At 44.6% G+C, this 25,369-nt stretch overlaps 1 protein-coding gene across 1 annotated transcript in view; it reads right to left on the bottom strand.

The window, feature by feature from the left end:
* Positions 1–11,576: 11,576 nt before the first annotated feature.
* Pcolce2 (procollagen C-endopeptidase enhancer 2) overlaps positions 11,577–25,369 on the bottom strand; it is a 55,741-nt gene continuing 41,948 nt past the window's right edge. Inside the window, exons 6-9 of the mRNA XM_028758968.1 lie at positions 21,021–21,175; positions 14,170–14,253; positions 12,454–12,621; positions 11,577–12,234 (exon numbers count right to left, since the gene is read on the bottom strand). Of these exons, the coding sequence (XP_028614801.1) occupies positions 12,104–12,234; positions 12,454–12,621; positions 14,170–14,253; positions 21,021–21,175 (538 nt within the window). The 3' untranslated portion in view covers positions 11,577–12,103. The remainder of the gene's footprint in view (positions 12,235–12,453; positions 12,622–14,169; positions 14,254–21,020; positions 21,176–25,369) is intronic.

Below are 25,369 nucleotides of genomic sequence, written 5' to 3'. Positions count from 1 at the left end.
CTGCCTCTTGAGTGCTAGGATTAAAGGTGTATACCACAACACTTAGCAATTCCTAATACTTTTAAATTATTGTTTTCCTTGGTACATTTCGAACAGACTAAATAATCTGAGATCATGAATCTTGAAAAGTAAACCAACCAGACCTAATTCAGAATTAAACGAACAAGGGTTGGGGAAATGGTTCAATTGGTAAAATTGCTTGCCTGCCATGTAAACCTGAGGTCCTGACTGAGTTCAATTCTCAGCACCTACCCATGGTCTCAGTGGTGGAAACACAAAAGACAACACACACCCCCAGACTTGCTAGCCAGCTAGCCTTGTAGAATGGGTGAGGGCCAGGTTTAGTTTCTCAAGTTATGGACTTGGAAGATGCATTAACGGGTACAGTGCCCGCTATGCGAGCAAGAAGACGTGACTTCAGATCCCCTGCACCCATATAAAAGCCAGACATGGTAGTGCAAACCTCCAGCACTGGGGTGTTGAAAATGAACCCTAGGGGTTCACTAGTCAGCCAGTCTAGCCAAAGTAGCAGTCCAGGCTCAATAAGAGTCTGTTTTAGAAAACAAGGTAGAGAATGATAAATTGACATCTGTCTGCATAATCAAGAAAATACAAACACACACACACATGCACACTATAATATATACATATATTATATATTATATATATATTACCAACTGAAGAAGACACCTGATGTCAACACGCATATGCAAACATGAACATATACACAAAGAGAAAATTTACAGTAAGAAAATGTTATGGATAATGGCTTCTCACTGGTAAGCTGGTGCTCATGTTCTGACATTGTACCTGCTCTTCATATGTAAATGTATATAGAAGCTGTTAGTAATCTGTTAAACTCCACCTCCAGAGTCACCTGGCAACAGCCAGGTATGCTCCGCCCCAGAGTTACACGGCAACAGGCAGGTAACCCTGCCCATTATAATAGGGGGCTGCTTGACCCCTCCTCTCTCTCTTGGCTTCTCGACCCAGCACCTGCAGGTTGCCCTCTCCCCTCCCCCTTCCCTTCCCCCTCTCTCCACGTGGTCATGGCCGGCCTCTACTCTCTTCTTCTACTCCTCTCTCTCTCTCCTCCCACTCTCCCACTCTCTTAATAAATCTCCCCTTGTGGAAGCATATTGGCCTGCTGTGATCCGTTACAAGCTGCGCGTGCGTGACCTTTTATTGGTGCCGTGACTCGGATACAAAGACTTCGGGGACCTTAGCTGCTGCGACCGTACAAGATGGACACAACGACCACTCGGACTTCATCTGCTGCTACCCGCCACCACCGAGCGGGTGAATTAACATCCGCTGCTACAACCCCCGTCCCGTGCTGCTGCTGCGGCGGCTGCTGCTGTGAGGCTCGCCAAACTTCCACCATGTGAGCTGAGCCACTGCGGCCGCCCGTGTGGTACTCTGCCACGTGGGCTGGGTACCATTTCCTGATATCAGACTGCACAAACTCATAAACAGACATTGATTAATTGGTAAGGAGTTTCCATTCGGCTTGAGGGACCCTGAACACCGGGTTAGCGCCTGGCCAGCGCTTCCTAGACTAAAGGTTTGGCTTTTCATGGCCCCAGTCCATATGGCCTCTAGCTGATCTGCCACTTAGGAGATTGGCCCGTTGGGTGGTCTTTCCCCTCTCGGAAATAGCTCGTAACCCCTCCCCAGATCAAAACTGGTACCAGGTGAGCTATATCCTGACTGGCTAACTTCTGGTGGGCTAGCCCGGTCGAGGCCCTTATTTGATCGCGCGATGGCCCGATTATTATAAGCAGTGCCTGATTGCTTTGTTGCTGGCTTATCATTCAGGACGCTGGCTGATAGCCTGTAACAACCATCACCCAATGGGCAATACATTGTCTTCGTCCGTACCCACAGACACATACTGCCAGCAGTCTGATAACTGGAAAAATTCCCTATACCCCTTTCCATGTGTTCTGCCTGCTCCCCACCCAAGGTTCTGCCCCACACCTCTTTCTAATTAAACCAAAATGGGGGAATTACTGTGACTCTAGCGGATGTCTGCAGGTTCCACACACACTAGCCTAGAACTGGTAAGCTTCCCCATCCCCTACTGGCCAGAGTAACCCTCCACATGGTCCCAGGGAAGATTCCTTGAGCTAGAGTGTCCTTTCCTGACTCTCTAGGACAGCTCCCCTTGGATGAGACACTTCCCCTTTTCCTCTCGTTTCTGGCTGAGTACCCCAGGCCAGGCCTGGACAGACTCTTCTCTCTGCCTCAGGAGCACCGGCTCCGAATATAGTCCCCAAACATGTCTCTTCCACTGGTGAGCCTTTACTGTTTTCTCCCAGGATCACTGGCTCTGCCCCATTGTGTCTCTTCTAAGGGCCAGTCTTTCGCGCCCTTTCCCCTTCCCACTCCTTCGTCATTTGCAGGTCGACTGGAACCTCAGTTCCAGCGCCTTGCCTGGAAAGCTAGTGGGTCCAGGGCCCAGCTAGCTCCCCTCGCCTCCTCTGCAATCAGTCAGCCAATTCGCCTGGTCCCTTCCCTCTATGGTTCTTAGCTCTGCTCTGGGTTTTCCCCTTACATTCTGCTGCCTGGGACCTGTAAACGTTGAGGTGATATGGGACATGCTTGCTTTTCTTTACTCACTGCTGCCAGAGACACTGGGCAACAGCTTCCTCATGCTAACAAGAAGTCCCGCCCTGTCACTGCCGCCCGCAGCACCTGTGGCTTACAACTCCAGCCTGCCAGCTGTACCGTATGCCACTATTGCCAGCTTTCTTATTCTTGTCTTAACCAAAATGCTTCTTTGCTAATACAAAAATGTGCTTTTCTCTTCCTATGCAACCCGCCAAAGTTACTTAAGACTCTTTCCTAACCCGTTTTGATGGATTTTTATTCAGTTACAACCAATCCTTATGGCTCTCAATCTTGTCAGAAGTCTGCTAACAGTATTTTTTAAGTTTATGGCCGACAGAATGTCCAAAGCCTCTAACAGCCCAAGATGGTTTCAGAAGACCTGGATGCCGGACTCCTAGAACATACAGCCTAGATTGTATGTGAACAAACGCAACGGGGACGCCCTGAGTCAAATGACTTGGCTAAATAAAGGTAAGTCATTTCTCATATCATGCGTACCCATTCCACAGAAAAAAGCCCTGCAGCTTCTGTGCTTAAAAGCCAAACTGACTTCACCCAAGAAACTATGGAAACCACGGGAACTGTTGACTAGTAGACTCTGTCATTTTTTAAAAAAATAATATATAACTGGTAGATTGTTGTTTACTCTTTACCAGACTTCTGACTACATTGACAGCTAAGTTTTCAAAGATATTATCTGTTACCTCATTACCTAAACTCAGTTGAAAGACTACTTGTGCTGTTAACTCATGCTGTTATCTCCTTTATAAACTTATAAGCTACAGGAAACCCACTCAGATCTACCTCTCATGGATGCCATCCAGATAAGTACATCTGCCTAAAATTCCCACTCACTACCTATAACAAAGGGTGGGATCCCTCTGGGTTTCAAATGTACATCTTAGAAAAAATATTTCTCCAAGTGTTCTTAATCTTATTTCCTACATCTTGTCAAGTCCAGGTGCATCCAATACAGCTCCAGAGAAGCAACCTTCAGATGCTCCATCTCCTGCCACACACACAGCTGCTTCTACTAGACCTGACCCTGGACATCAGAAAACAGCCAACTCTTCTAAGACAGGACAAACATCTCCCATATCCATTCTTCTAGGGTCCCCCTAGAGACACGTCGCCCCCAATGCCAGCAGGAAGTAGCCAGATTTCACAACGACCCTATTCCTGCTTTGCCGACCCTATTCCTACTTCGCTGTCATCTCTTTCTATTTTTTCTTTTTAATTAAACCAAAACGTGGGTTAGTAATCTGTTAAACTCCACCTCCACAGTCACCTGGCAATAGCCAGGTATGCTCCTCCCCACAGTTACCTGGCAACAGGCAGGTAACCCTTCCCACTATAAAAGGGGCTGCTTGGCCCCTCCTCTCTCCCTTGCCTCCTCGACCCTCACCTGCAGGTTGTTGTCTCCCCTCTCCCCTTCTCTTCCCCCTCTCTTCACGTGGTCATGGCCGGCCTCCACTCCTCTCTACTTCTCTCTCTCTTCTCCTGCTCTCCCACCCTCTTAATAAACCTCCCCTTGTGGAACCATCTTGGCCTGCTGTGATCTGTCCCAAGCTGCTCCGTGGAAATCCTTTTAGAAGCCATTCTTAGAAGACTTCCTCTTTCATTTGATAATTTCACATTATTTCCTTTGTTCTGTTTTTATTTGCATTTGAGGATGAACACAAACTATACCACACAAAAGTTGGAAAATGGTTTGCGTTCTATTTGTATGCTTTAAAGTGACCATTTTCAGGAGACATGGTTTCTGATGCATATTATAGGAACATAGAAGTAAAACAGCAGGCTTATTTATATACGAGGTAAGCATGTTTTTAAAGTGTCCGAGGCAATCAAAGTTATGAGCAAGCTCCATTCTCTTCATCCTGTAATCAATTCATTCTCTGCTTTCTCCCACCAGGAATGCTATTTAAGGGGTCAATGGCTCAGCAGGCAAAAGCACTAGCTGGTCTAATGATTTGAGTTCAGATACACAGAATCCACATTAAAAAAAAAAAAAAAAAAACTGGGCCCAGGCACAGTGGCAGTGTCTTTAACCCAGCATTTGCATGATAAAAATGGTAGAGGAAGGGGACAGAGGACTTCCCCTGGAAGCTTACTCAGGCTGGCTAGCTGCAGTGACAGAGATGAGAGACCCTGCTTCATCCACTTTTATCCAGCTTTTAGCCTGTGCTGGACCCTACATGCTACGATAGTGATCTGCCAGGCAAGATCTAACAATGGTAAGACTATTTATGGGCGTTACCTTGGTTGCTTACTGCTGTGGGTAGTGATTAATGCAGCGGTTAATGCAGAGATGCATGACTGTTTAACGTGCTGCGTATGAGCAGGCGTGCATGCTTAGCCATAAACGGGACTTCCTTATCAATCCCCAACCTCCCATATACAGCCTCAGAGAACACCGCGGGAAAGGGGGCGGGCAGAAAGAATGTTAGTGCCGAAGGATGGGGAAGCGTGCCGGAAATGCTGTCCTTTGCACGTGGCTGCTCATACGTGAACTCAAAGCAGTTGTGGGTCCCTACAGGGTCCCTACAGGAAACCTGTGCAAGATCAAGACAGTTCACAAATTCCAGCAAGGAGTAGGAGGGGGTCTGGAGGCCCCCACCCTACCGGAAAAACTTGTGGCGATCGATGGCTACTGGAGTAAAGAGGGTGAGAAACTTTTTGTTAGGCGTGCACCCACTGGTACGTCCCCCATCCCGCCCCAGTAGATGGTCCCATGACCATATGCATTCAGGCAGCACTAATTAGACTCAGTATGAGATCCTTTCCGGTCTTGAAATGTGTCTATCCTTTACACCCACATCAGACGGATGAAAAAGGTGGCTGAGACGCTGTGCCAGTGTGGTGGTTTGAGTGAGAATAACTCCCATAGGCTCATATGTTCAACTGTTTAGGAAGGATTAGGACCATAAAGGATCTCAGAAAGGATTCTGTTTGTCTTTCTCATTCTAAGCCACAGTTCTAGTGATATACACAAGAATCCATGTATTTTCCCTCCTCATCTGGGAGGCTCTTCCTTGCATCATGTAGCCACCGGCATTAATTTTTTTAGATGTGTCAGATGTATAAAGCCCTAGCTTTTAAGTTTTCCTAATAGGTTTATGTCTTAAAAGCTCTGTCTCTGACATCTGAGTCTCACAACCAGTATGCCACAGACATCTTTCAAGCAAAAGACAATATTTCTAGTTTTTATGTAATCAAATGTTAGCCTTTTAAAGCTACTTTGCTTTTAAGAGGGAAAACAAATGACAAAAAAAATAAAAAATTTTAATTATAACATTAAAATGCCTCTGTAAAAATGTCTGCTCTTGCTCTCAGCCAAAAGACAGACAAAGGATACATTTCTGTGTATGTTCCAAACTCTTCTGATTACAAGTTGTCTGACTACATGTGAATACTTCCATGCTTACTTGGGGAAACTTGGGTTTCCCCAGCCAGCCATGGAAACACGTGTGTACAAGCTCCATGCTCAGAAGACTGAAGTGAGGGGATCTGGAGCAACTTAAGCTACAAAGGCAAGTTGCAGGCCAGCCTGCATAGTCAGACCCTGTGTTAAAGCAGAGCTAATGACTTAAAGTGTGTTAGGCACTTGTGGTAGTTTGAATATGTGTGGCCCAGGGAATGGCACTATTTGAAGGTGTGGCCTTTTGGAGAAACTGTATCATCGTGGGTATGTGCTCTAAGACCTTTGTCCCAGCTACCTTGTGCCCTTCCCCCAGCCTTGAGCAGGCCTAAGAGATGAGACCTTGTTTACCACAATAGACCAAACAATAGGACTCTGGCCGGAGGGATTTCCTGCCCTTGGTGAGGCCGTGCTTGCTTTGGCCTTGGCGCCTTTCTGTCTGCCTGTAGCCTGGTACACTAGCTGAGAAGAACAGACTGCCTGCTGAGCTTGCTTTGAGACATCTCCTGCCCGCAATTACCTATGGATTCCTCTCAGCTCCAGCAGGATGGTTTCTGCTCACCCCCAGCGCTCGCCCCCAGCCGGATGAAGCCAGAAGGAACTCTGGGGGTGGGGGTGGGTTACCCCCTTTAAATTGAAAGCTGAACATTAAAGCATTGAGCCTCAATCAGAAACCTTTGTCCTGGCTTCATCTCTTCCCACCCTCCTGTCCCTTCCCAGCCTCTCTTTCAGGTGAACCCGGTCGTCTGTAGCTGCTGGCGGCAACACTACCTGGAATCCAGTCTTCTCCTGTTTGCCTTTGGAACAAGATGTTGAACTCTTGGCTTCTGGATCATGCCTGCCTGAGTGCTGCCATGCTCCTGCCTTGATGATAATGGACTGAACCTCTGAACCTGTAAGCCAACTTCAATTAAATGTTATAAGAGTTGCCTTGGTCATGGTATCTGTCCATAGCAGTAAAACCCTAACCAAGACAGTACTTAATTCAAGACCTTTAATAATAAAATACAATATATTCAATATTTTGTCCTAAAGTTAGAGCCTATTTTTGTATCTAAGATGAACATGCAAAACTCTTATTTTTACTGATACTTTATTATTTAGCTTAGACATGACTGCACATGTGTGTTTGTGTGTGATGGGCATGCATACTACAGTGCTCATGCTGAGCTCAGAGGCTGGTTTTCAGGAGTCAGTTCTCTCCACTATGTTGAGTTTTAGGGGCCAAACTCATGTGGTTCATTTGGTGGCAAGTGTCTTTACTGCTGAGCCATCTCACTTACCTGAAAGTTTCTTTAACTGAACTTTTCCTTTGGATAACATAGCACCTTTGCATTGTATTAATCTTATTTTTCCTTTCCAAATTTTGCATTATCGTCATAGCAGGAAGCATGGCAGCATCCAGGCAGGCATGGCACTGGAGGAGCTGAGAGTTCTACATCTTGTGCCGAAGGCAAACAGGAGAAGACCGACTTCCAGGCAGTTAGAAGGAGGGTCTCCAAGCCCACCTGCAGTGACACACTTCCTCCCACAAGACCATACCTCCTAATAGTGCCATTCCCTGGGCCAAGCACATTCAAACCACCACATTGCTCACGGTTTATTTTTGTTATGAAGAATATCTAGGAATCAGATTGATCACTCTGCGTTATTAAGACCAGAAGCCAGGACTGCAGATGTGTGCCCCATGCCTAGTTTACACAGTGCTGGGGATCAACTCCACAGCTTTGTGCTAGGCAACTGCTTGAGCAGTGGAACTACAGCCCCAGTTTCATCTAATTTGTTACCTAGCAATTGGGAAATGTGCTATGTCAACTCTGTTACTAGGTAAACTTGCTTATGGTTAAAAACATGAGCTGATCGGCAAATTAAATCTGGACAAGGAGGGACTGTAAATGAACTGGGAATATCTAATGGAACCAGAGCTTTGGACTTTCCTCAGCATAAAGCCTGGCACCTACGAGAGTAGGGATCTGTGCCTCTTGCATTTTGGGGTGAAGCTTTCTGAAGATCTTTTGGCAGGTATGTCTACACTGCCCTGAGGTGACTGCTGTCTCCTTGCACGTAATACATCCTCTAGGAAGAACAAAGGAAAAATAATAAAGGCTATGGAAATTTGCATTATAGAATATTATAAGATTGTAATACATATATACGTTATAATCTTGATGTATATGTCTCATCTGGGGAGAATGGACCTGCAGAGTAGCAGCAAAGCTCTTAGTGCAGTGAAGACTATCCACTGACAGTTTACATGTTGAAAGCATTCCTGGGATGATCTCTACTTGACTGGCATCTTTTTGTTTGGTAATATCTTGTCTAGAGTTTTTGCATCTATGTTTCTAAATGAAATCAGACTGGATATTTTCCTGATGCCTACTGTCTGCTAAACTTTTAGAATTAAGGTTATTAACCTCAGAGAAAGCGCCCCTTGTTCTTTCCTTGCATACATTCTGGGACGGTTTGTGTTAGGTAGGCAGTCTTTCCTCTCTAGATGCCTGACAAACTTTCCAAATAAAACTGAGTTCAGAGTTTCCTTGAAGGAAGATTTTAAACTACTTACTGAATGCCTTCGGTGATTGTAGGACTATAAAGGTTTTTTTTTTTCTGCTTAAGTCTGCTGCTAGGCACCCTCGCCCCAGGGATTCCATTTCATATACACTTTTCAATCTGTAGGCATAAGGAGTTCATATCATGTTATTATTAGTCCGTTGGGGGAGGAAGGGAGGGAGGCAGAGAAGGAGAGGGGGAGGGAGGAAGAAAGGGAAAGGAGGAGAGAGGATGGGAGGGAGGGAGGGGTAGAGGGAGGGAGAGCGTGAATGGAGGAAGTGAATGTGTTGGTGTCTTACTATGTGCCCTCCATTTCTCCGCTGAAGTGATGTTTCTTTCCTCAGCCTTCACAGCAGCTGACGTCACAGGTTGAGACCATTGTGCCCAGGACTCTTATTACTACTTAATCATCTACAATACCTGAGAACAGTTCCTCTTTTATTCATAAAATTGATATTACGTGGTTCTCTTTAAAAAATAGTTTATTTTACATGTTTTAACTATATCTGTGAACCATATGCATGCAGTGCCCAAAGAGACCAGAAGAGGGTGTGAAATCCCTTGGAACTGGAGTTATAGATAGTTGTGAGCTACCATGGCTGGGAATTGAACCCGAGTTCATCTGGAAGAGCAGTCTGTGCTTTTGTAACCACTGAGCCATCTCTCTAGCCTCTACTCCTCTCTCTCTCTCTCTCCCTCTTACTTCTTCCCTCCCTCCTTCCCTCCCCCTCCCTCCCTCCTTCCCTCCCTCCCTCCTCCCCTCCCTCCTTTCCTTCTTCCACTCCCCTCTCTTTCTTTACTACTTCTTAATGTTTAGTCTTGGCAAAGATTTCTGAGTTATATTGGTCACTTCAAAGAAGCAACTTTTAGCTTTATTAACTTCATCTGTTATTTGAAACTTATTTTGACTCAATTTCTGTCCTAAGTGGATTTCTCCCTGTTACGTATGCATTTACATGTGTGCACACACATGTGTATATGTGTGAAGAGGCCAGAAATCAATGATGAGTGTCTTCCTCATTTACTCTCCACCATATTTTTTAAAGAGTCTTTAACTTACTGATTCAGTGGGCTCTATGGTCCTGCGTGACTCAGTTTCTCAAGGCACCCTAGTTGGAAGTATTCCATTTCCGGTACTGGGATTTTAGTGCTGCTGCACATGGCTTTTTTGTGGGTGCTGGGGATCCAAACTCAGGTCCTAAAACTTGGGTGGCAGCTATTTTAATGACAATCCTCCCTGCAATCCTTCTCCCAACCTTTCAGGGTTTTTGGTTTCAACTGGTAGAGAGAGATCTACCTGTCTCCATTGCCTGCGTGCTGGGATCAAAAGCAAGCACCACCGTACCTGGCTCTCTCCCCTTTTAAAAGTTTATTGTTTTTTTTCTTAGTTTGTATCACTTATAAAATTAGTTTTAATATTGTTATGTTATGATTTTTAAAGTTAATTATTTAACAGCATATTTCTTAATTGCCAGCAAAATATTTTATTATTTTTGTTTTTGTTTACCTTTTTGGCACGGATCTTTAATTATTCACTATTGCTGGAGAAAGGCATTCATACGACATATTTTTTTTTTAATTTGCTTCATGGAACATTAAATGGGAAAGTTTAAAAAATTATTCTATATATAGGCTGATGAGATTGGCCAGTGGATACAGGTGCCTACTGCAACTCCCTCTGTTTATAAACAAGGAAACTGAAATTCTGTCTAAATAAAGTTATTTTATTGCATTTTTTTGGACTGGGAGGAGTAGTCTTACCACCCGGCTTGACTATCTGTTTTAAACAACTGAATGGAAAGACAAGCCAGTGTCGTGAATTATGAAGCACGGTCCCCTCAGCAGCTGTCCTGTGCCAGAGCTGTCAATGGAACGGATAGCTTGGATTACTGTTCTTGGTTTTTACTGCAGTGACTCCAGACCCCACTCAGAGTCTTTGTACTGCTAACACAGGAGACACTGTGACCATGAAGCTGGTGCCACACAAACAAGCTGTCCACAATAACTCACCAGTAAGATGTCTCTGCTGAGAGACAAAAGCTGTGCTCATCCCTGTGTCCCTATGGTGCATTCTTGACTGTATCCATTAGCAGGCTTGTCTACCTGGTGTCACTGCCCCAAGAAGCCTCCACCCAGCCGGTGCAGGATCCTCTAACCCATCCTCTCCTTCAGCTGGTGAAGTCCCAGTACTGATGGGCATCTCAGGAGGAGAGTTGGAACAGTTTCTGACCCTTGCAGCTGACTCCTGTAATTAATTGCTCTTCCACCTGACCAGCTGCCAGAACAGCTGTTCAACTTACCTTAATATTTGCTGCCACATTATCAGCTCAAGAACTGGAAATTGTCAATTTCAACCAAAACAAGAGTTTCCCTTAGTTCTAAAACTTCATTCCTATCATAGGAGACATTGTGACTCGTGCCTTTGTTTATCTAGTGTTCCTTCCACCAGATGGAGACAGGGCACCCTTCACAGCTCCTGGCCAGCAATCTCCTAAGGCAGACACTGTCATATCCATTGCAGGTATAGCTGCCTCTTGAGCAGTTCATCTTAGCTGATACTGTCTGATTCAGTGAAATGGGTACAGACAGTGAAGAGCTCATAGCTAAATATTCGGATTACCTTACTGTTTAGTCTAGTGAATGCTAGCCTAAGCATTAGTCTTTAGTACTAAATGCTTTAAGTGGAAAGGAGACTTCCTCCTGGGCCTGTAAAAGCCTCTTCTGTGACATTGTGAACATTGTGAACACTTGGTTCGAAATTACGTCTCTTAGAAGATTGCCCTGTCCCTGCTGAGAAGAGTACTCTGGGGGAACTCCCTATATATACCTGAGCTTGCAGTTCAGAGAGAAAACGAAAGACTCTGGACGAGATGCCAGAGGGACACCTTTCTGTTCTCGAAGACAGAGATTACAGCCCATTGACATTACTGCATCATCAGTCTTAACCCCAGAATTCCTAGAGTGCCAACTCGAAGCCGACACAATGACAATCTTATGCGCAAACAACATCTGGAACATTGTTTAATGGGAGTGGCTCCACAGCTGTATTTTCTAGGACAAGTTTTTTTTTCTGGCTGCCTTGTAATCAGTTAAAATATTTTATTAAGCATTGACTTTAAAATGCAAGAGAAAAAAGAATGTGACACCTCAGAGCAAATGCTTGACGGTGATCAAATATTATTATAAATATTGCACTTTATAAAATCCTTTTTATATCTTCATACAACTCGACACTAGAATATCCTCCTATGGAGATGTTTGTACAAGCTTCCTGCAGCCGGTGCTTGCTTCCCCATCAGGCAGTCGGTGGGAGGGTTCTCAGATGTCTGACCTCACAGTGCATGACCAGGGCTTCCACCAGGGAAATGGGGGCCGGGCTCACACATCCATCACAGGAGGAGTAGCTTGGCTCCGTCTCTCAGAACGATCAATAGCATAGGTTTGGGTTTTTTTTCTACGTGGGGAGAACAGGTTGTTCAGCAATGATGAGCAAGTTCAGGTTACGTGACAGAGCTCAGGCTAACACTGCTTGTTCTTCAGGGCGTTCATGGGCTTCTGATTCTTATTCTTGAACATCTTGACAAAGCTGTTTGGCATGATTTTGCCACGCCCATCTTCACCCACTTGTCCCATAATAATGTAATTGAGACCTAAAGAAAGAGAATATGTAAAGATAACTGGTTTTTTGTCTTTGTGCTCACGGCTAATGACTTCCTTCTCTATCAGAAGTGGACCTTGTTCTAGCCCTGATTTCACTTCCCCATAACAGCCCCTGACTGGAAAGGTCCACGACTTGCTTCCCCTCTCTTCACCTTTCTCCTCTCTGCTTCTGAGCTTTCCAGTAAGAAAGGCCACAGCCCCGTCCTTACCTCGTCTGAGAAGGGGGCACTGCCTGCAGACCACGGTGAGCTTGACACTCATGTTCTTGCCAGCCTGCTGAATGGCCAGGCTGCCCTCCCTGTAGATGCTGATGATAGAGACTGTGGCATGCAAACTCCCACCTCGAGTGACCGTCGTGATGACTGTGCCAGCTAACACTGTAGAGAAAAGAGCCCACAGCGAAGGTAAATCCAGGCAGAGAGGAAAACGACTTTAACCCTTTTAAGTTTCAGAAATGAAAATTCATGTGTTAAAGGGGTCTCAAAATTGAAATCACTAAAATGAAGGTTAAAGAAAAAAAAAAAAAAGAACATGTAACTTCCCAGAAGAGAGATCTATCTGTTTTCCCAACTGCAGTTTGCTGCTGAGATGGAGAACCTCTTAACATTCTCTCTAACACGTGGATAGATTGCCACTTTAGGTATAGAGTTATGAGCCTTGCTCTTAAGCACTTAGCAACTCTGTTCTGTTTATCTCACTTAGAAAATGAAAGTAGAGAACAACTGAGCTAGAACTTAAAACACGGTGCGAGCTGTGTGCTTGCACTGGCACTCCCAATACAACCAAAACTGTACACCCGGGAGTGTTTCCTTCCATGTCTGAGAACTCACCGTCCCTTGGTGATATTTGGTCACTGTGACATCTAAGTGAGCCACAGATGAAAGGCTAAAGCTAATTCTAGACACAGGTGACATACTGCCCCCCCATGACAGTGTGAGCCCCCAGTGCTTATTGGAATACACCAAGCTCCTAAAATCAGAGTTCCCGGCACACCTTCCTTTGATTCCTGGTAATGTGGGTCCACTGAAAAATGTCAGTCTGTAGCCGAGGGAAATCAGGGGGCCCCAAAAGCACTGAAAGGCAGTTCCTTCCACAGAAGACTAGCCCAGATGTGGTTGCAAATAAACCTGGCAATACTTGCTTCCATTTTTATGCAGTCATTTGAACTCAGCATGAAAACTGCACAAAATCCATCTCTTCCCTACAAGACAGTCCCAGGGTTGCAGACAGTCACCCCATAGAGACACCGAAAGCCGGGACTTGGGGGTGGAGGTGAGGGGGCTTGGTTTAGATAACCTGCTGGGCTGCAGCAACTTTCTTTTCCTAATAAGATTCAATTTGGCATCTTTTGTTCTCAAGTGGTTTTCTCGATGGTACATGTTTTTAATTGGAGAAAATCCCTTCGAAACGCCAAGCACTTAACTCCTCCTCCCCCAGGTTCTGGTTTACAGGGGCTTCGGTTGGGTGTCAGATTTTCATGTTTTACCTTAGCGCTTTGAAAAGACACAGCTGAGAAGAGACTTGCACTTCTTTTGAGAGAGGCCAGTGTTTGAGTGTGAGGCTATTATGCAACGTACTTAATCTGGATTCCAGATTCGAGAAAGTAAACCTCTGGTGTGTGAAAAAAGACTATACAGGCTTTTTCACAAAGTCCACCGTAATACACAAAGTAACAGTGTCATGGACCAAGAGTCAACATTTAAACTGATATATGAGGGTGGGGGGACTGTTTGTAAAGCTTATTTTTCTCATTGTGAAGCCAAGTAGTTCAAAGAGTCCAGGGGGACACACTCTGGTGGCCAGGACTATGCTTCTGTGGGTGAATGAACCGTGTTGCTGAACGTTCAAGTCATGGGAGTGCCTTTGAGAGTAAGCACACAGTCCCCTGTTTCTCATTAGAGAGAAGGCTGGCTTCTGTTTCTTACCGAAGTTGCTTGAACAATAATTGCTCTCCAGAGTCCCCATTCGTCTACACTTTTGCTGACACAGGGCCACGGTGGGTTTTAAACCTAATTCAAAGAAATTCAGAGAAGGGAGTCATGAGATTCACGAAAATGAATTCAAACATAATTGGTGTTTACGTCAGAATCTAGCCAGTTAAAATTAGTATTTATTTCCCTGAGCCACCATGCTTACCACTGCAGTGAAATAATTATAAACCACACACTCAAGAGAAATTCTTCATGCTGCCAACGACTGTTCTTCCTGACAGGAACTCAATCCTCTCTACTGAATTTTAAACCTGAGATCAGAGATAATCAAATTTAGCCTTGTTCACTTCTCCTTTTAGATTGGTGGTTCTCAATCTTCCTAACGCTGTGACCCGTTGATACAGTTCCTTACGTTGGGGTGAACTTCAGTTGTAAAATTATTTTTGTTGTTACTTCATTACTGTAATTACACTACTGTTTGGAATTGTAACTTCACACTGTAACAGAATCAACCTGAGTGCCCAGCCAGGAAAAAAAAAAAGATACAAAAGCTGCCCAGCAAATCTGAAGTGACAGAGCACAGGCTAATTCTTCACAGGAGGACTTCTATGGTGTCCTCATGAGGGTAAGAGGAACTTTCTTGGTGTGCTTAAAATATACAGCTCTCTAGTTGTCAATAGCACAGGGATTTAGGAATGCTGTTCACGTGTAAAGTGTTAGGTTTGATTTGAGGAGTCACTAAGCTATTTATTTTGAACCCGGCATTGGCTATAAGGATCTCAGGAAGTAAAGAGTCATCAGCTACATCCATCAAGAGACACAAGTTCCAAGTGTAATTAGACACGACCACAGTTGTTCTCAATTGGTGGTAACTGTTCTGTAGGTAACATATGATGAGCATAGGAAACATTCAAGCTATCCTGACTAGAGAGGCACCAATGGCATCTGATTCACAGCTTCAACTGTGTATCTGTGCTGGTTGGCCTTTGTCAACCGGACACAAACTGAACCATATCTTGGAAGAGGCGATCTTAACTGAGAAAATGCCTCCGTAAGATTGACATGCAGGCAAATCTGTAGAGCATCTTCTTGACTGATGACCACGCACTATGGATGGTGCCTTCCCTGGGCTCATGGTCCTGGGCTGTATAAGAAAGCAGGCTGAGTGAGCTTCGAGGAGCAAAGCTGTAAGCAGCACCCCTCCATGGCCTCTTCACTAGTTCCTACCCTGACATCCCTGGATGATGGACTACATAAGAAGAAATAAATTCTTCCCTCACCAAGTAGCTTTTTGGTGATGGTACTTTATCACAGCAACACAAACCCTAGCGAAGAGTTCATTGCAACTTATATGGGGTACTGTAACTGAATGTGAGGTGTCACAGAAAGTTTGACAATGCTAAAAGGTTTCTGAATGCACGGTGGCTAAAAAAACTAATTCAGTTTTAAACACATAAGGTATCTGTATCTGAGGTGTTGGTGGCAGTGTTTGCCTGTGCTGCACTGTGAATTGTAGTCTTGGTTCTGAATACAGAATATCACACAGCACACAGCTGTGGGGCCCTCACACCAACCAACACTGCCTGCAACACCTCTGCTCAGATTTCAGACCACTGCATGGGGCAGCTGTTGAGTTTTTACTGTAGCTGTAAAGTTTCTTGTCCTGAAACACAGAAATTAGTTTTCTCCAAGGGATTGTCCCTGGGGAAACAAACCACTCTTAAGGGTGGGTCACATGCCAGCAGTACAAAACCCACACAAAAGGAACCTAATGGCAACTTGCAGGTTCTTTGTCTCCTAATGTTAAGTAAGGGTATTGCTTTTAAACCTTACAGATCCTTTGTGTATTTACTGTGGCTTTGTTTTAATGGTTTGGTTTTTATGAGATCCCTGAGTGTGTGAATGTGTGTATCTCTGTGTCTATATGTGCTTCTTGTGCGTTTTCTTCTGCTCTTTTTCTCAAACTTTTTTTTTTTTTTGAAGAATTCAGAAGCATTTTAGAAGGATGAAGCTATATCATTTGTACTGGGTAGTCCTTTGTCAGCTGTCAAGTTGTGTCACAAGCTAAAGACAGTCAGAAAAAGAGAATCTTAATTGAGAAAATGCCTTCATCCGACTTACTGGAGGCATATTTAGTGTATGAATGTTTTGCCTACATATATGTCCATGTACCACATGTATGCCTGGTACCCAGAGAGGCTGAAAGAAGGGGTTGGATCCCTTAGAATTGGAGTTCCAAACAGTTGTAAGCTGCCATTGTGTATGCTGGGAATCTAACTTAGGTTCTTGGGAAGAGCAGCCAGTACTCTATCCATCTCTGAGTCCCTGAGACATTTCTTTACCCCTAGCATTTTCTTGATTATTAAATGATGTAGGAGGGCTCAGGCCACTGTGGGTGGTGTTGGGCAGGTGGTCCTGGGTTGTATAAAAAAACCAAGCTGAGCCAGTCACAGAAAGCATGCCAGTGAGCAGCGCTCTTCCATGGTCTCTGCCTCAGTTGTTGCCCCTACCGTCCTACCTTGAGTGCTTGCCCTGACTTCCCTAAGGGATAGACTGCTACCAGAAGTGTAAGATGAAATAAACCTTTCCACTTCAAGTTGTTTTTAGTCAGTGTTTTGTCATGGCAATCAACAGTGAAGTAGTTTCCTGATGGATTGTGGAAAACCTGCTCCTTTTCAGCCTTGGAATGTCTATCTGGGAGTGGGTGGGTGCCCTACGTTGATGCTTCTTGCCTTACAGTGTATCTCTGCCCTCTGGTCTTTAGGCTACACCATTCCAGCTAGGTCATCTTGTGGCCTTTATCTCAATTTCTGCACTCACGAACAGCCCTTAGCTCAGCCTTTCTCCTGTGCCTTCCTGCACCATCTGCAAGGGTCCACCATCTTCATGGATGATCCAGTTTCATCCTCATTAGGGACGATCCTCTGTTGCATCTGCTACTCAAACCTAAGCTTGATGTCCTCATGTGGAACCATGTGTTGCCCATCTCTTAAATGGCAAATTTAGATATCCTAATACCCAGGTGTCTTAGTTAGGGTGTCTACTGCTGTGAAGAGACACCATGACCAAGGCAACTCTTATAAAAAGATTTTCATTAGGGCTAGTTTACAGTTTCAGAGGTTTAGTCCATTATCATCATGGTGGGAAGGATGGCAGCATGCAGGCAGACATGATGCTGGAGAAGAAACTGAGAGTTCTACGTCTTGATCCACGGGCAGCAGAAGGGAACTGTGCTCCTCACTGGGTGGAGATTGAGCATAGGAGATCTCAAAGCCTCTTCCCACAGTGACACACTTCCTCCAACAAGGCCACACCTACTCCAACAAGGCTATACTTCCTAATAGTGCCTCCCTGTGGGCCAAGCATTCAAACACACGAATCTATGGGGGCTATTCCTATTCAAACCATCATACCAGGATAGCCTCCCTTTCTTCAAGATCATTTATTTAATCCAATGGCTATCTCACCCTGTCACTGGGGGAATCCATGCTTCGAGTGCTCACATGTCCCCTAGCCAATCAACCCTAGCTGGCTTTTACTTGCTAAGTTACATAACTTGGCTTCAACAGTCCATTTTCCAGGCAACCACTTTCTTTACAATCATTCAAACTGTCATGCCCTGCCTCTCTTTCAATTCCCAGAAGACCTTCTGGAGGATGCTCTTTTTGGTGCCTGCCCTTGAGTCAGCTGAGTTCATAGATGTGCACCAGAAACTGATGGGTCCTGTGAGTCACCTGACTGTCCCATTTCCATAGCCATTTTCAGATTTTCATTTCCCTAGTTGCTGGTGCTACCTTGCTCCTGGGTGCTGACCCTGCCTATGCTCAGAGGGAACAGAAGTCACAGCAGAGAATGTCCTTGATGTATCCACTGACCCTCAAGGCAACCTCCACCCTCACACTCTCTTTCTTTGCTTCTCTTGCAGAAGAGGCTACCTCTCTGGTCCAAGTCTTTTGGGTATGTGGTGTGCAGCCTTTGTAACAGAACTTCCCACCTCTGTTCCTGTCCCCTGCACTGACCTTTGTCACTGTATCACACTGGTGTGAATGTGTTTACCTCTCAATGCCCTTCTCTCTTTCCTTTGAAGACCAAATGTATGCTATGCATTTCTAGAACTTTCTGTTTCTTCACCTTGCTACAATTCCCGTTGCACCCTGGCTTCTGCCTGCATTGCACCACTTATAAAACTCCCGGTCATGGATTAAACACACATGGTTTAGTCTCATCAACAGGAGGCTCACTGACCACTTCTTCTGAAGGCATCTTCTTCTAGGAGTCGTGCTGTGGATGTCCTTCCTCCTCCCTCTTCTCTCCTCCTCATCCTCCACCAAAGTTAGATTTCCTCAAAGTTTTGTCCCTTCTTTCCTCCCTGCACCTTCAACCTTTCCCTGGGTAGATAAATCCCCCTTTTTAAAAAATTTATTTTTATGTGTATGAATATTGTTGCCCACATGTGTGTACAAATGTCCCACATCTGTTTGGTACTCTTGGAGGTCAGAAGAGGATATTGAATTCCCTGGAACTGGAGCCCTGGGTTGTTGTGACCCACCCTGTAGGTTCTGGGAATCAAGCCAGGTCCTCTGGAATAGTGTCTAAACTGTTGAGCCATCTCTCCAGCCCTGGAAGTCCCCATTGCATGTCCATGACCCCCAACTCTGCATAAACCTCCCTCTCTGGCCTAGAAGTCCAACAGTCTGCCTGCACGGCATGTCTTATAGACACCTCAAGCCTTCTCGTGTGACTCCTACTCCCCAGTCGACTTCAGTGAGCAGTAACTTCTTCCCCCAAGTTGTGTAAGCCAGAGACCTGGGAGATACTGTCCAGTTAACCACCAGGGTCTGTCACTGTCCTCCACTCATCTCTGGACTATGTATTTATGTCACGACATAGTTAAGCCAAGCAACCGCAGAGCATGCTCATTGTCTTGGTCTTTATAACCCATTCATTTCCTAGGTGGCAGGTTGCAGCCAGCAAATCTCATTTGGATCTTTACTTAAAACTCTCAACAGCTTCACCTTGTGAAGTTTAGTTCTAAAAAGTCAAGTCATTGAGGGCATACGGAGAGAGGTGAGGCTGGAAGATGAAGCTATAGAGACCGAGGGGATACTAGTTGAAGGCTTTTATGTGTTGTGTACAGGAGTTTGGTCTTCTGGGCGGTCAGGTATGGTAATCACCAGGCACATTAGTTCCTGCATGGCTAGCTATATTCCAAGCACTCACCAGGGCTGCCATGTTGGACCACACACCTACAGATGATGAACTTAATGGAAGAATGATGTGACCTATGCTGGCTTGGGAGATGCATGCAGTGAGGTAAGACAAAAGGAGGCAAGATGACTATGAGAATGTCTATTGATGTCAAGGATGCATTTGGGCAAACAAGTAGAAAACAGGCTCGAAGCACAGGAGTATGACAGAAGATAGATGAGTGTGATATGGTTTCGTTTAAGTGACATGTAACATGTGGGAATTAGTTGCAACCCACATTTGCAGTTTTACAGAAAGTCCAAATTGAAGATAAAGCCAGAAAGCCACTAGCACCATGGATCTGTCCAGATAGTTCACTTTAAGAACACTGTGCTGGGCTGGGGACACTGGACAGTAGAATACGTGGCAGTGTGCAGCCAGGCCACAAGGTGGCGTGCTGTGAGAACCAGAACTCCCAGGCCATGTCTGTGTTCAGGCCCTGCTGGAGGGGGATGAGAAAACAGCAGGCAACCAAGCTTATGCCATTAGCTGCCACTTTATCCTCTCCCTGACTTGGGGTTTCTCGGCTGAGCCATGAATTACGAAAGGGTGGAAGAGGTAGAACATAGAGACCAAACCCAGGCCCCAGAACCTTTACTCATGACCACAGCCATCTCCAGCTTCTGTAATTAGTGAACGTTTTCTTCTTGATTTATTCTATTTGAATATATATGTACACACACACACATGTATTATGTGACATTTTCTGAGATACAAAAACAAAACAAAATCTTAAACCTGGTGGTTGTTAAAAACTGGCAGGTATCAAGGCCCTAGAACATTAACCTAAAATACAATTTTATGTAATCAAATAAACACTATAAGAAGATAGAAGGGAGAGGGGGAAAAGGTGACCAGGACATCAGTCTTCAAATCACAGTTAAGCAGGAGAAACACTCTAGAATCCAACAGCACTGTGCCGTGACCACATGCTTATTGTATTATAAATAGTTAAAATAGTACGCTTGTTTGGTTTTATTTTTTATTATGGAGAGGTGTGTGTGCAGAGGTCAGAGCACAGCTCTGTGAACCAGCTGTCTTCCCCCGGTATGGGATCCCAGGGCTCAAGCTCCGGTTGCCACCCTTGCATAGCAAGCACCTCTTCCTGCTGAACCTCCCCAGCCCTGAGTATATATTCTAAGACCTAGAAGAGGTGAGCTTCAAGCTTCCTAATACAAATGACAAAATTTAAAGAGACAGAAATGCTAATTACTCTGGTTTGACTACTGCACATTATATGCGTGGATCAAACACTGTGCACCACAAATATGTGCCAATTATATTAAATTAAAAAAAAAAAAAAACAAGGGAAGACTTATGCCATGTACCAGTAAAGGAGCTTTGGGTTTATAAAGACAGTGTTTATATTAGAATCAGCTTCCTGGTAATTCTTAGGTGGCCATTGTTTTCTTCCATGGCTAATACAGACCACTGGCTGTATTGCCTGCCTTTCTTTTATCCACAAATCTCACTACCACCTGACACAAGTTCTCACCTATTTACTTCTGCTTCGGGTATCTTCTTATTTTGTCTACCTCAAAAGAATTCTTTCTAGAATTCTGAAGTATTTGTGCCAACTTCCAAACACAAGAACTTACCTGTAGTTACGGGGAATGTGGTGGTGACAGGCGTGGCTGTAGTTGTGGGAATTTTTTTTGGCCTGAATTTGTAGTGAGCGATAAATCCATCTGCTGTTAAACTTAAGTCTGATAAAAACTGAATGAGAAGTTCATTTCGCTCAGACACGATTGGCCTAGGAGAGAAACACATTCAAAGTTTAAGTGGCACCACTCTAAAAATGTCCCATCTTCTAGCTTTCAAATCTTTTTTGACAATAGATTAATGACTTGTTGAGAAACAAGAATTCAAAACACTTAGGAAAAAAATGACAGTTCTAATACCCCACCTTCACAAGGACCCTATTGTCATCCTCTTTTTATGATCCTAGAATTCAGTGACTTTCCTGAGGTCCTACGGTCAGCATGTGGGAACCAGCATTTGAACCTTGGGCCCAGTGACTCTAGAGACTGTGGAAGATATGGGGACCAGTGTGACCGCTGATGTTGTGTCTATTTGCCACAAGCCCCCAAGGCTTTGCCTGACTTGTAACTCTGAACTAAGTCTGTGATTGACACCAGCTGCTGGTGATGGGGAATCTGAGGGGACAGATCTAATGACATAGGGGGCTCAGGAGACCACACTTTGTTTTTAGTGGGAAGTCTAAAGCCTGCCTACAATGGCAGCATTTCTATTTATAATCCCCATCAGGGAAATGCTGAGAAAGAGAGAACAGGTGACTACTGATCGATAGTCATAACACCATTAAGAGCTCCAAGATTAGGAATCTGATGGTTAGCTGGAACCACATTCAGGGTTAGAGGTGATGCTGACTAAGCCTCAAAGGCCCTCTGACTCTTAGGGGTGAGTATAGGAGGTGTCAATTTCAGTTGCTATTATTTCTTAAGCAATGCAGAGAAAATTTTATTCAACAAGTAATTCATAAGTAGAAAAATATTAAGCAAGTTACTTGGTTAGATTAGTGACCTGATAAAACTCCTTGTCTGGTGCAACCCTCTAGTCAGAGCACTTGGGCCTCCTGACAGCCCACAAGCGGCTCACTTCTGAACCACTCGCAGTGAGCAGGCAGAGCCATGCTTGAACAGAACAGCTGGGAGAACTGTGGAACCAAGTAGGGGACCAACAGAAGCAAGGGGCTCGCGACCTACATCCATATTTCCATCCCCAAAGCAACGAGGACCATGTAAAGGACACGTCAGAGAGTCAAGCTTTTAACAGACGTATTTTCTTTTTTCTTTTTCTTTTCTTTTTTTTGGGGGGGAGGGTGTTTTTTGTTTTTGTTTTTTTTGGTTTTAGTCTTTCGAGACAAGGTTTCTCTGTGTAGCCCTGGCTGTCCTGGAACTCACTCTGTAGACCAGGCTAGCCTCAAACTCAGAAATTGTCACGCCCACCTCGCCAGCAAGGATGACTCAACAACAGGATCCTTCCTCACGCACTTTATTGGGGAACACACCATTGATTTTGTAAAGCGAAAGACCCCCAGCCCAAAATGGGTGCTGCTTAAATAGTTACCACAACTGTGTATAAGTGTCTAATTGGTGCTCCTTGCAGAACTTCATTTACATACTGCTCGGGAGGGTGAGGAGCTGAGTCTGAAAGATAAGCAGGCTCACAGCAGGTGTTTACGACCCTGAATGCAGTTGTTTTCCACCTCAAACAGAGGGAACAAGCGCCATCTTCTAATGGCGGCTCCTTACAAGAAATCCACCTCCTTCTGCCTCCCAAGTGCTGGGATTAAAGGTGTGCACCACCACCGCCTGGCACAGACGTATTTTCCCTTGCTTAGGAAGAGTATGAAATGAGAATTTAAAACTTCCCTATACACAATTCTCACCTACAATTACAAACAGAAAACACTAACCTTGTTTAAATGATAACATTGCAACAAGCACTTCTTCCTATAGACAGAAGTGGAAACCCATTCACACCTTCTACACTTGTCATTCTGGTGTCTACACCCTGATTTCTTCTCTATGAACTAACTGGGAGAGATGATATCAGAAATTTGATTGTTTTTCTTCAAGGAGAAGTATATTAGTAACAAAAGTAGATTTTTTTTTTTTTTTTTTGTCTTTCGAGACAGGGTTTCTCTGTGTAGCCCTGGTTGTCCTGGAACTCACTCTGTAGACCAGGCTGGCCTTGAACTCAGAAATCCGCCTGCCTCTGCCTCCCAAGTGCTGGGATTAAAGGCATGTGCCACCACTGCCCGGCACAAAAGTAGATTTTTATTGTGGTGCTTTGTAGAAATATAACAGAATCTCAGTGTACTGAGGGCCAAGAACTGCATCTGCAAGTTGATGTTATGGAAAACCAGGAAGGGGAATGAAATCTCACCCAGAAGTTGATGGAGAAGCTGACTTGGGAGACAGTGAGGCAACAGCCGTAGCTGCCTCTGGCTCTAAGATCTAAGTCTGCTCTTTGCCTGCCACTGCCAGCCAGCCACCTTGCCTGCTAATTTTATCTGCTAACTATTTATTCATCTCTAATTGTCCTCATCTCCGACAGCATGATGTAGTGACGTTTCTTTATATTACTGTATGTCTGCCAGTGAGCGTCCAAGGATCCGCCTGCCTCTGTCTCTCATCTCTCTCCTGCTGGATTGCAAGCATGAGCGACTATGACCAGGCTTTCTCTTTACGTGAGATCCAGGGATCCAAACTCAGCTCCTCACTCTTGCAGGATGAGTGCTTTATCAACTAAACTACCTCTGCAGCTAGGAGAGTAATTTACTCAAGGAAGGATAGGTTCATGACAAAGACAGATTTTCTTTTCTGCCTCCTTGGCTTTACCAGGACCACAGCAACTGCTTCCCTGTTCATCCTATCCAGATGTGGTGGGATCTAGAGCCACTGGGCACATCATCCCCGGGCCTCAGTGCACTTAGGGGCTCCTGACTCTCCAGGATGTAGAGCCCAACATGCCCTTTAGCCTTATTTCTCTCAAGTTCCAGCTCAAGGGCTGGGCTTCAGAAGTAGCATACACACCCATGTATCTTTACTGATGTGTATCTTAGAAATGCACCTGTCCCCCACCTCTCCCTAACCTTCCTTCCTTCATCAGCTGTTCTCTCCAAGTTCTTCCCCTGATCAAGGCCTGGTATTTTCCGAGATCCTTTGCTGTTTTGTTGATATTACAATGTGAATTAGAACACACTTAACCATTCCCTTGTTCATTAACACTGGGATGTTTACCTTTCCCATCACAACAAATATTGCTGAGAATTTACATGCGTGTGCTGTGGTGCTCCTGAGCAAAGAGTCTTCAACTGGCATGTGAAGGCAGAATGTATCTAAGTGCTAGGCCATCAGTTGTGAGGCCATGTTCAACTTTATTGCATAGTCCCAACCTGATCTCTTATGTGAGTCTACCAAATCACTGTTTTCAAAAGGTTACTCACCGTATAGAGGATACTCATTGTACAGATTTCCTCTTAGGAAACTTCCTTCTTGTGTTTTGTGGGTTTTTTAAACCCACTTTTTAATTGAGTTGTCTTTTCCTCAGTTTCTTTTAGTGTATTGTGGGCTTTAGGAGTTTGTCACATAAAGGTTACAAATACATATCACTGGTGTGTCTTCCCTCAACTCCATCTTTAAGGTATACAAAAATTCTCTTTCCGAATTTCTCTTTTTGTTCTCATTCTATCTGTTGTTGGTCCTTGTGTGATTATGGACATACAAATTCATTATGCGGCATGAATAAGTGGACTCTGCCCCCCACTTTCAATGGGGTCTTCCTTGACCCAAGGGTCTCAGTGGAGTGCACTACAGACATGTGTGGATCAACTCCTGGCCTTCCTTTGTGACTCCACTTCCCTGTCTTTCTGTTAAAATATCAGTCTTGATTCCCAGCTCCCTGAAACAGTCTCATATGCATGGGCAGCGAGTCCCCTCTCTTGGTGCTTTTCTCTAGGACTCAGTATTGTCTCCTCCACCCACAGTCTTGCCTGTCCTCCACCCACAGTCTTGCCTGTCCTCTACAGCTTAGAATACAGCTGACAGATCTAATAAAAATCCAGCTTCACTATTGTCCAACTATTGTCTTTCTAGTCATGACCTCCATGTAGTTAAGTGTTTAAAAATATCTTCTAGTCCGGTTTTATACTTTTCCACATTAAAGCCTAGCACACAAATTTTAAAGACTTATGTTTTAAAATATGAACTCTTCTATGGTCAGCAAGACAGTGCACAGCAGGTAAAGCAACTTACGACTAAGACGGATGACCAGAGTTGGAGCCCCAGATCCCACTTGGTAGAAGGAAAGGACCTATCCACTTTTTGAGCTGTCCTATCATATCCACAGATATGCTATGGCACACACACACACACACACACACACACACACACACACACACGAATAAATAAATAAATAA

The sequence above is a fragment of the Grammomys surdaster genome, unplaced genomic scaffold (assembly GCF_004785775.1).
Source record: "Grammomys surdaster isolate TR1022 unplaced genomic scaffold, NIH_TR_1.0 126248, whole genome shotgun sequence".
Classification (NCBI taxonomy): domain Eukaryota; kingdom Metazoa; phylum Chordata; class Mammalia; order Rodentia; family Muridae; genus Grammomys; species Grammomys surdaster.
This window is presented reverse-complemented; position numbering and strand designations above follow the sequence as displayed.